The sequence below is a fragment of the Lutjanus erythropterus genome, chromosome 15 (genome assembly GCF_056507025.1).
Source record: "Lutjanus erythropterus isolate fLutEry1 chromosome 15, fLutEry1.hap2, whole genome shotgun sequence".
Classification (NCBI taxonomy): domain Eukaryota; kingdom Metazoa; phylum Chordata; class Actinopteri; order Lutjaniformes; family Lutjanidae; genus Lutjanus; species Lutjanus erythropterus.
Window position 1 is genome coordinate 26,448,538 of NC_139331.1, and position 12,402 is coordinate 26,460,939.

General features: G+C 40.5%; 1 protein-coding gene across 1 annotated transcript; it reads left to right on the forward strand.

Annotated features, from left to right (window-relative positions):
* The first annotated feature begins 2,258 nt into the window (after positions 1 to 2,258).
* On the forward strand, positions 2,259 to 11,945 carry zbtb2b (zinc finger and BTB domain containing 2b). The gene is made up of 3 exons (XM_084737899.1): positions 2,259 to 3,043; positions 8,247 to 8,427; positions 9,732 to 11,945. Exons 2-3 carry the CDS (start codon positions 8,255 to 8,257, stop codon positions 11,149 to 11,151), a joined length of 1,593 nt encoding a protein of 530 aa, XP_084594025.1. The 5' UTR covers positions 2,259 to 3,043; positions 8,247 to 8,254; the 3' UTR covers positions 11,152 to 11,945.
* Positions 11,946 to 12,402: the final 457 nt, after the last annotated feature.

Sequence of the window (12,402 nt, forward strand, 5' to 3'; positions counted from 1 at the left end):
CTCTCGCCAAAGTTACCAGCCTCAGCCTCTGTTAGGCTGAATACAGCTACCTTCTATCGATTAGTTTGTTTGTTTGATTAGTTTGTTTGTGTTATTGTGTGACTTTGGTCAGTCCAGACTAACCCTTTAAAACACATACACAACAGATCGCAGAAGTGGTAGACTAGCAATTCCCATGTTCTGCAAGGTAAAATGACTGATTTCGCCAAGGAGTTTGGTTGGTTTGGACAGAGCAATATGGCTTACACAACAGCAGTTTCCCTTCAGAAAATGCTGTCTGAGGGCAAAGGAAAAGTGGTGAAAATATTCCAAACATAGCATACACTCAAAGTGATAGAGATTTCTTTTTTGAGGTGGCTAAGATACGTTTTACTGCTGACCCTGTCCAAAATAGCACATTGCTTAGCTTCTGTGATGGTACTCCTCTCTGCTTGTACAAACTTGTGGTGTGTTTTCCTCCATCTACTATACCTACATTGTCCAACAAAAACTACTTAGGTGCTTGGAAAAACGTGTAACTTCACAAATTCAAGAAGGTTCGGGACTGCCCAAATAGCACATAATTTAACATTAAAACATATAATTTTGTACTTACAGTGACAAGTACAACTACAAGGCAGTATTTGCTAGTAACCAATATAACCTGCTATGAACCTGTTTTTTATTATCTTGTGTCATATAGTTAATAAGACTTGTGTGGGAATTAGGTACGATGCTTGTGAGACAAAATTAATGGGGGTAACAACAAGGAAGGGAACATGTTTTCCATTGTTTGCACATATATTTCACATCCAGCTCCCACAAGGAGACCTAAGGTAAGACAGAAGCCTTGTCAAGGGTGAATCCACACTGTCCCCTTCACACAGAACCAATGAAAGCTTGGTCATTTATCCTTTTCAATTTTAAGGTTATATAAAGCAGTTAAGAGTATGGATTGTGTGATTTAATACAAACTTGCCTTGCTTGATCATTTGCTGTAGTTTTCACATTACTTTGTTACCAAAAATGATGGTCTCAATGACAGATCAAATGATTACAGTAAAAAAAAAGGCAATGCTGCAATTCTAAGAGGAATACGGTTCTGTTTCTCAATATGTTCTATCATTCAAATACTCAAATAAAAGCTTCACACTTTTTATTATTGTCATTAATTTCACTGTAATTCCATCTATAAATAAAACAATGACAGAATTCTGATGAATATTTGGTCATGATTCATTCATTCATTCATTTAGCAGTGATACACCAATTACAACCACTCTCATATGTATTGACAATGTAATTTAGGCTTAACAGTAGCTATAACTAAACTAAGTGTAGTCCAGATGCTTTAGAAGTGATGTTCAAATAATCATTAGAAAATTCTGACATTAGAACCCCGTGGATTGAAACCCCATTTTAAGCATAACTAAGACTCAAACAGCAACAGACATGAGACAAAACCAGAATTATTGCCCTAAGCTTTACAGCTGTATCGAAATTACAGAGGAAACACTGCACCTTCTGTAATAAAACATCTAAAAGCAAAACTCGGACCAAAATCTTAATAAATCTTGTGTGAAAACATTTGCTTTAGAAAGCAGTTAACCTATGCCAACTTCAGTTACTTTCATTGGTGCATTACACCCTAATAATATTCAAATGAAAAGTACCTTGGGTAATTTATTAACCTGGCACTGTTTTTTTTTTTTTTAACTTTAGTAGATTTTCAGTAGTCTTCCCACCACTCCTGACTAGGGCTGCACGGTTTGGTTAAAAAGTCATATTGCAATTATTCTGACTGAAACTGCAATTGCAACACACAATATGATTCATGGAAATTATCAGTTTTGCGCAACAATTTTCATGTTCACTAAAAGAAAAAACCCTCAAAATCGTGATGATGTCATATTTATTGGAAGTCTGTACCAAACAAACATATTTTCTTTCATCTTGAGAACAAACTTTTTACACCAGGTCATCTGTGCACTATAATGGTGTTTTCTCATACATTTCTCCTTTTTCAAAGAACTGCAATTTGGTTCTGTGATTTGGATTTTGTACTTGGCCATACTGTGATTTCATTGCAATTGCAATTTACTGTACTACTCACAATAGTCTTTGATATCAAAACCTCAGAGAGTAAAATAAAGTTTTCAAACATTTTTAAAAAAATTAATATTGATACCAAAACTTGTTGAAATGTTATATTTTACAGCAATAAAACGTATTTTTAAATTTATAGTGGCATTTTATGATTACCTCATATTTTGTATTATTTTGTTTTATCTCTTTGCATCACATAAATCTTGTCACTCATTACTTAGGTAGGATTCAAACGGGGGAAAGTCACATTATAATGGCCGTAATGTAGATTTTCACCTCTAAGCTATGAAAATATTTTACTGTTCGTGTTATTAAAGCTAGAGTCTTGTTTTGATATCGATATAATATCCACAGAAAATATCTGAAATGTTTATGCCTGTTAAATATACGTATGCGTCCTTTTATCCAGTTGAAAACTATCATTTCCACCGAAAATTCAGATGCAAATGAGAGTCAAAAGTGGGCGAAGCAATGTTATTTCAGTCTGAGAGGGTGGGAGTCGACACACGTAGCGTTAAACACTCACCAGCAGCCACACTTCGGTTTTATGTTTAACGTGTCGTTAACGGCAGAGACAGACGCAGCCGTTAACGTGTCTGTTAACAGTTAATGTTCGAACTGACCGGCTGTCAAAAAACCTGGCAAGAAGCAGGAGTTGATGTCACGACGGTTACACAGTGCGGGAAATTAACGTTAACTCAACCGCCCCCTTGCTCAACGGATTTTACAACGGCTGTTTTTTTTTTTTCTTTTGGCTGGTTTTTACCCACAGTCATGTGATTGTAACGTAAAACCCCTAACCGGAAAACAGCGACGGACGACCCTCTCCGCCGCCAACGAATGCTGCGTTTGCGAGGAACAGTACAAGCTGCTGCGAGCCCAGAGAGGACGGACGAGTCCCCGGTAACAAACAAACAACGGCGACACGGCAAACTCCACGGATTTAAGCGGAGTGCAGGTACGTGTCTCTTTTAGCCACACACTCGCCCGTTCGTTTACTGTTGGTGTGACGTTATTTGGCTACTTGTGTGCGCTTTGGCTGTCTGTAAATTGTCACGGGGAAGTTAAAAGAAACGCGTTCGTGACCAGCCCCATCCCCCTTGCGTCTCTCGCTCTCTTTCCCCCGTGTGTGTGTGCGTGGTGTGCGCGCATGTCCGTTTGCTCGCGTTAGCAGATAGCAACCGAGAAGGCAGAGGCAGGGGTCCGTCTGGGCGCGCTCCTTTTTCTATCCCCCCCCTGTTAAAATGCTCCACGCGCTTTAGCTGTTATTTTCTTTTCTTTCGCGCTGTTGAGCCGTTTTGTTCCCATGGCGTGTTTACGTTCTTCACGTGCTCTCCTCACAGGCAGTTTTAACGGTGTATTTTCAGAATAACTGAAAATCTCACCGCGGAAGTAACTGTTCTTCCACGTGTCTACATCTCATCAGGGGCGGTGCTTTATTGTTGCAAACAAGTTAGTATTGATCAACACATGGTAACGCACTGTGGCCGTCTTGCTGGATCATGTGAATAAAGGCTGAATTCACATGGTCAATGGTAAAGTGGCTGATCATCAGTGGTGTCATCCTAAATCGTGGCAGTCAGTGACATTTTCATGGTGTTCTTTCAAAATAAGCGCTTCAAAGATCTGTGCAGCCACCAAGGCACCATGCCTGAGGCTCATGGGCTGACCTGTGTCAGGCAAACCATAGCCCGTGTGTTTAAGAGTGACACTACTAAAACTAAAGCCTTTATTTAGAGACAAATGTATGAGTTGGCAGATATTAATGTCCCGATATGGTGCCAGCACAGCTGTATTGTTTATATCGGTGTCAATATGTGTGGGCGATATGGCACTAAAATAATATCACAGTATTTTTCTCACCACAGCTGTTGAGCTCCCTTCTTGAGATTATTTGGCTCCTCTTGTACATAACAATTGTAGGTGATTAATCGACTATTAAATTCATTTTCAGTTATTTTGATAAGGGATTAATTGGATTGAGTATTTTTTTTGGATAAGTGAGTAAAAACTCTGATTCCAGCCTCTTAAATGTGAATATTTTCTGATTTCTTTACTCCTTTATGACAGTAAACACAGTATCTTTGCTTTGTGGACAAAACAAGACATTTGAGGACACACTGCACTGATGGACATTTTTCACCATTTTCTTACATTTTATAGACCAAACAACTAATAGTCGATTAATTGAGAAAATAATCAACAGATTAATCGACTATCGAAATAATTGTTAGTTGCATAACTGAACAGTTGCACTTCTCACATATTTCTCTGGCTTGTTGCACATCTGATCTTTTGTTACCAAGCCAGTCACACATTACTGAAGTTGCTTCCCTTTGTGAAACTAACTCTCTCACCATAATATGCCATTATCACAATATGAATGAATAATATTGTCATGCTGTCATTATCACTATATTCATTTGTAATTTTGCCATGAATTATACAATAAGGCACACCCCTAGATATCAGTGTATATGTTGTCTGATATTTTCTTACAGAATATAATGCAGATTGTGGTGGCAAGGCAGCTCAGTGGGTAGAGCATGCGCCCCATGCACTGAGGCTGTGAGTCCTCTGCAGTGGCCGTGGACTTGACTCCCGCCTGCGTCTCTTTGCTGCATGACATCCTCCTTTCCTGTCCTCATTTCTTCTATCCTAACCATTAAAAACATAAAATCCCCAAACTGTAAATTGTTTGCTTAGAGCTGCGATGTTTAATTAATTAGTTACATGTAAATTAATTAACTGTTAAATGAATCACCTAAGTCTAAAGTCCTAAACTTTGAGTTTCAAGTCCTAAACAAGTCAAAATTTAATGCCATTTTAACAATAGAGGCTCAACTTAGGGTTCTTTGTGCAACTTCAAATGTCAAACCAAGTTGGAAGTTGTTGCCTCTCCATCTGTAAGTTTGAACCCACATGTTTTTCATTTTGCAATTCGATTTTTGTTGACCACCACATAATTTTTGGAAGCGAAGGACATTTTCTTTGGGATCATTTTTTCCAATACTATTTTTAAGTCAAAAGTCTCAAGTCCAAATGAAGTCATGAGTCACTGGTGTTTAAGTCCAAGTCAAGTTGCAAGTCTTTTTTGTCAAGTTGGGTCTGAAGTCATCAAATTTGTGACTGGAGTCTGACTTGAGTCCAAGTCACGTGCCTCGAGTCCACACCTCTGGTATAAGATAGATCATTCCAAACAATTGTGCTGTGATGTACCCATGGGAACGGAGGCTAAATAGGGAAGAGAAAGATCCTGGCAGAAAGGTCTGACAAGAAAGCTGATCCTTCAGCAAAAGAGCAATGGTTTGATCCTTTTAATCAATGGACCTGACTGTTAAGATGAGAAGTAACAGGCAATGAGAATGTGTAAATGTCTTGTGCTTCTGTCACATGTTGTTCTGGATCTGAAAACCAAATAAACCTTTTTAAGAAAATGTTTATTTTTACTTCTGCACAGTTGAATTATACACAGTTGCTTTGTTGGGAAATGTTTAAAATGAAAAGAATGCTATTCATAGTTTGGGAAATAACCACTGACATTATAATTAATGGCATTATGTGCATCCTCCTGGAGAGGAGTCTCCAAAAAACTACTGCTACTGAAACTACCTTTAAAGAAACAGATGGTAGTTTTGGTCACATTCACAATTAAGTCAGTATTGCACGTTGCCACAGTGGTCAACTAAAGTAAATAAGGAGCCCATTCGTTTAAAAACATGTCTGTCTTGATATGGATTTAGACAGTGGGTCTTGTGGTAAAGTATTTCTTTAAATTCTGGACTATCCTAAAAAATGTATGCATGCCAACCACCAAGTGAAAGTGGCTATCTTCTACAGGTGCAACAGCTAACAAGTAGTGATAAAGAAGTAGGAACTCAGGAAAAGGGTTAGCGCAACCGTAAAAATATATATATATTGTTTGGTGTGTGGCTGAAAGTAACACAACTGTTTTCATTATCCATTCATCTGCTGATGATTTTCTACAAAATGTTATGAGGAACTAAGCTGACATATTCATGGTGTATTCACTTGTTTTGTCTGACCAACAGTCCAAAAACCCCACAATGTTCAGTTTAATGTGACTAATAAAAGCAGCAAATTTCACATTTGAGAGGTTGAACCAGAACCAGAGATTGTCTGACATTTTTGCAATTATCAAAACAGCGGCTGATGAATTTAATTTGAGGTCTCCTTCAGTCTGTCCTCTGACAGAAATGATGTGGATAGAATATTAGAAACACCCCTTTAGTATAGATGTAAGGCAATACAATGCAGAGCAACACAAACTACAGCCTTGAGCATGACCCAAATGTTGAATCAGCACCTCTCTAAAACAGTGTCAGCAAAAACTGGACTTTATAAATATTATGAAGGTAGGCTTTACTGTAGGGCTGAAGTATTTGTAGCTAGGTGTGCCTAATAAATTGACAGCTGAGTGCATATTGAAGTTATGTGTGATACGAACATGGTCGATGGCTATTTTACATCTTCAGTGCCCGTTGTTGCTGTCACCCCTGCACAAGATACGGAAACCTAGCCTTTTCCTGGAGCACTGCACTGCCAGCATCTTTGCCCTCTGACCTCCCTGATGAAATACACATGTAAAGGGCTTTTTCAGTGTTTTTGTTACCAGCAGAGTTATGCATTCGATGATGAGGTTTCCATCATCTCCTGTCTTCGTACCTTTTCTTGGCTTTGTGGTGTGTGCGGAGAAAGTGTTGGAGAAAGGAGATCACCCTGCCCACAGGGCTGTTTCCATTCTCCACTGGAAGGGGGTAGAACCAGTTCTGCTTCAGGAATGTGTGTTGACACCCACAACCCTGATCATGTGATGGCTCGAAGCCCTTGTAGTCCTCTAGTGACCTTTAGGGTCAAGAGCTCCCATCTCATTGGTCAGCAGAGCACGCAAATGTCTGATACGTCCCCTGAGATGGAGTTTGGACGGCTTGGGCTCCATTAGAACCAAGCCATTAGGCTAAGGCACATACAGGAGCTGCAATGAACGTTTGTTTTCATTATTGATTAATCTGTCGATCATTGCTTTGATTAATCATTTACTTATTTGGGTCATAAAATGACAGAAAATGAAGAAAAATGTTAAGTAACTGTTTCCCAAAGACCAACACCACATCCTCAAATGTCTTGTCCAAAACCTAGAGATATTCAGTTGGCTGTCATAGAGGACTAAAAGACAGAAAATATTCACATTTGAGAAGTTACTCAAAATGATTAATTAATTAATTATCATAATAGCTGTAATTATACATTTCCAAGTAATTATAATGGTTGTAACAATTAAAAAAAATATTTTTAAATGAATCTCCATCTATTTTAATAATTTCTCCTTTTCCAGCTTCTTAAATATGACTACTATCTGGTGTCTTTGCTCTTTTATGACAGTTAACTGAATATCTTTGGGTTGTGGGAAAAACATGAGTACATCATCTTTGTCTCTGGGAAACTGTGATGAAAATTTTTACCATTTTCTCACATTTCATGGCCAAAATCTTTATAACTAATCTAGAAAATGATCGACAGATAAAACCGACAATGAAGACAATCATTAGTTGCAGCCATGTTTTGTCCAAGTATACCATCATCTCTAGAGTCTGATCAAAGATATTATGTAAGAATGGTATCTTGAAGTTGTCAATAAATAACTCTCTCTGTCTGTGTACACAACTGGTTTAAAAACTATTAAGGCAGCTTATAATTAAAACAACCTGAACACTTTGGACTGTAATTGTTTTAAAATGCTGTTTGCTGTTTATTTGCTCTTTATTTAGAACAAAAATGTTTCCCATGTCCTCAAAGAAGTTTTAATCCACAAATAACTTGTTTTTAGTCAAAATTAGCGTAGTAAAACATGTCCAAACGCCCACTTGAGTGATACAGTGAAGAAATTAGACCAAGATGTTGTTGTTTTGCTAAACTGTGTCATTAATTGGCATACACTTCTGTGACAGTAGTGCTAGACAAATTGTCTCCAGCATCACAAAATGATTCTTCATTGCTGTGTTAAGATTAGCCTTCAGTAGGTCGTTAGATCACCACTGTCAGCTTGACTCTCTGCGGTCACAATAAACTCTGGTCTCCTTCCAGACAGGAAACTCATTGCTGCTTGTGTGTGTGTGTGTGTCTGTGCGCCTTTTGTGCAGGTTGAAGAATGGAGTTGGCCAACCATGGTCTTATCCTGCTGCAGCAGCTTAACGCTCAGAGGGAGTTTGGCTTCCTGTGCGACTGCACCGTGGCTATAGGAGATGTCTTCTTCAAAGCCCACAAAGCTGTCCTCGCTGCCTTCTCCAACTACTTCAGAATGCTCTTCATTCACCAGGACAGGTACAGGAGGAATGCATTAACATCTGAGACGAGCTTAACACCTGCTAAGATACTTTTTGTTGTCACACCAAATTCTGGTGCCAAACATACAGGCACCACGTCAAAATAACGCTGACTTGTTCTGATGTTGTCAAACATTGAAAGATGTTTTCCTCTGTAGTTGAGCACTGGAGTGTATCTAAATCTTTTGGTGTGATGACCCAAAACTAATGTCATTGTTCAATCAATGGAACAGACTGAGGTGACAAGTTGGAGGGTCCGTAAGGGCATGAGGATCAAAACATGGTATCTCTGCTGCCCTGTTTGAGTGTTATGGCGAGGTTCCCTCACTTAAAGGGATAGTTCGGATTATTTGGTGTGAGGTTGTATGAGGTATTTATCCATAGTCAGTGTATTACCAACAGTAGATGGTGATTCGCACACCCCCATATTGGAGAAGCAGAGAGGAGTATCAGCAATGTCCTGCTGTGGACAGGGTCAGCAACAATAGGTATTTTAGCCACTTACAAAAAGGGCCAACTATAGAAATCAGAATCATATTAAATGTATATTATATTTAGAATATTTAAATAGTTTTATTTTGCCATCAGGCAGTATTTTCTGATGTAAAAATCACCATTATATGAGCCAATTACCGCTCGCTCTCAACCAGCCAAACTCTCTGGAGGAAATCAGTAATTTTACCTTGCAGAACACTAATGTTGCTGATCTACCACTGCCTCAGTCAGTTAGTTTGTTTGCGTTGTTGTGTTACTTCAGTGTTTTAAAAAGTTAGTTTGGATTCACCAGCGTCACAGAATGATACAAACAAACTAGCAGCTCAAGGCAGTGTTACACATGCAACTCCCATGTTCTGCAATGTAAAATGACTGATTTTATGTTTGGTTGGTTTTGAGGGAGTGATATACACACACTTTAAATGATATTGGATTTTTTAGTTGGCTAAAATATGGTTTGCTGCTGACCCTGCCCACAGCAGTACATTGCTTAGCTTCCCTGCTGATGCCTCTCTCTTTAACCATAGTAAATACACTGACTGTATGGTATGAAAGTACCTCATACTACCCCAGTTCTAATAATCTGAATTATCCCCTTAAGGATATCCAGACACAGATTTATTCACAAGTTTTTAACAAGCTGTATCCAGAGAATACCATGTTTGTGAAGAAATGCAGAGCAATCACTTCTGTGAGTTGAAACCTGTATCAACTGTTGCATCTTTTTATTACGTAAGCTATTATCTAATATTATCAAGACCTCAGACATCGTTATCACGAGTTAACTGTGACGTCTTTGTGTTTCAGTGACTGTGTGCGCCTGAAGGCTGCTGATATACAGCCAGATATCTTCAGCTACCTCCTCAACCTGATGTACACGGGCAAGCTTGCACCCCAGTTGATAGACCCCGCACGACTGGAGCAGGGCGTCAGATTCCTGCATGCCTATCCACTCCTGCAGGAGGCCAGCCAGTCTGTGTATTCACACCCTGAGCACAGCATCAACCTCTCCACCTCCCTCTACGGCATCCAGATCTCTGACCAACAGGTAGCGCTGTCAGCTAGGGTGCCCGCTCGACGGCAGCTCTCCTCGCCATTTGACATGGAGCAGCTGAACTCAGAGGGGAAGTATCCGTCCACACCGGCTGCCACAACTTCATACGCAAATTCCTTACCGTCCAAGCAAGCTTCCTCACCCCTAGAAGTGGAGGCCTCAACCAGTGGCACCAAGCCGACACTTGAGGACGGGCGAATGGACTTGCTAAATGCAGATGGTTCCTCAGCCAGTGCCATCCTCCATGTGAAGCCGAGCATCATGAAGAGGAGTTCCTCCTTCAGGAAGCATTACTCCTGCCATCTGTGCAGGAGCCGATTCACCCAGAGAAGCCTCCTGAGAGAGCACCTCCTCCAGCACACGCAGGCTCTGCAGCAGGTACCAGTTGAGCCCAGTAACGCACTCTCACCTGTCACAACTGGAGAACACAGCACGCTGGAGGTGGAGGGGGTCCTTAAGGGAAGCAAGGGGGCATCAGGTGCCCCGGCTTCCACTGCAGCGGTAGAGATAATCAGCGACAGCGAGCAGACGCCCGTTTCAGGCACCAACTCGGACTCTCCCCGAGCAGAGGTGTCCACGTCCAGCTGGGGGGTGGGAGGGTTAAACTCTCAGGCAGACACACCGCCTCCGTCAGACATTGCGGACATCGACAACCTGGAGAGCGCCGACTTGGACCGGGAAGTGAAGCGGCGTAAGTACGAGTGTTCCACCTGTGGGCGCAAATTTATTCAGAAGAGCCACTGGCGTGAACACATGTACATCCACACGGGCAAGCCCTTCAAATGCAGCGCCTGTGGGAAGAGCTTCTGCCGGGCCAACCAGGCAGCCCGCCACGTGTGCCTGAACCAGGGCGCCGACACCTACACCATGGTGGACCGCCAGAGCATGGAGCTGTGCGCCGCGGGCGACGACAGCAGCCAGATGGAGGCGATGTTCATGGGCTCGTCAAAGCCTTACAAGTGTAACATTTGTGCGACCACCTTCTCCAGCCCCAACGAGGTGATCAAACACTTGTGCTTCACACAGGGGGGGTTGATGGGGCTGCAGGGAAACGCGGGCGCCACAGAGGCACTGCTTCAGCGGGAAGAGTTCTCCAAAGATGAAGGCTCTGATTTGTCCAACTCTGGCACCCCACTGGAACCCATAAAGACTGAGGAGATCCTCGTAGAGTAGTGCCAAAACTGTGTGTTTGTCCTTTTTAACATGTTAATTTTCTAAATTATGGTTAATAGGTAAGGTAAAGGTGAAGATAGTCAGGGTATGTGTGTTGGAGGCTTTCAAATCTACTAAAACTTTTTTTTAATTCGGTGTAGGTTTTCTTTTTTTGCTGCAGTATTTTGGATTTGTTTTGCCCCTGAAAATGACAAAAAAAATATATTAAATAGAGCCTAAATAGCCTTTAACTCCCTGGAGTCCAAGCCAACATCATTAGAAAATCAAATAAAACCTTTGACACGAGGTGGTGTATCGGTATTAGACTCTCTACCACATTTTATTTTCTCTTAAGAGCTGCCACTGTGGTGAGGCTGCACAGGCAGACTTTAAGAATAAAAGGAAGAGGAAGCTGAGACAGTTCCGGAGGAGTCAACGGGTTGTGAGATGAGTTGGCTGTGCTAGATTTGAGGAGGAGAAAGAGGTGCTGGAGCTGCACTGACAAGTTGTTCCTTCTTGGTCATAAATGAGATGCACGTATAGATTATAATTCCAGAGAAAAGCACACAATAATTAAGACCCAAGACAATCTGTTCTCTTTTTTTGAGTCTGATATGCAGGAATACGTCTTCCATTCATGTTTTGGTTGACTCAGTGGAATGAATACCTTGAAATGTAACGTAATGACCCTTCTTAGCAACCGTTGAGTTGTTTTACTCTGTTTTGTTGACTGTGCTTCGTGTAATTATGTTTCCTGTGTCATTACACCGTATTAAAGCACAATTGCTCCTTGCTGAAAGTTGGTCACAACTAGAGACAGTGGTCATTTTGATTACAGTTGAGCCACTTTTATTCTTTTTTACTCATCTTACTGTTTGAAGAAGCAGCATGTTCCATTCAGACACACATACCTTGATGGGAGGCTGTCTTGTACAATATTGTACATCTTTATATAATTTGCTTGAATCTACTTCTAAAAGCCCTTAATTTTTGTTTGACATGCTTTTCTAATTTTATATACAATGCTATATTTACAAAGATTACTTTATATTGCAAAATTTGTATGTATATTAATAGACAAATAGCTTTCAAAATAGATTACATTTGGTTTAGCAAAGGTATATGTATTAGGGATGGGCATGATGAATTTAACTTTAACTTCTTCAAGAAAAAGGTAAAAAGATTATTTGGGATTTTAAAGTCTCCTCCCCTGATTGTTAACCCTATTAATTTTGTGCAAAGGGAAACATTATCTCACGATTGTTAAGACCC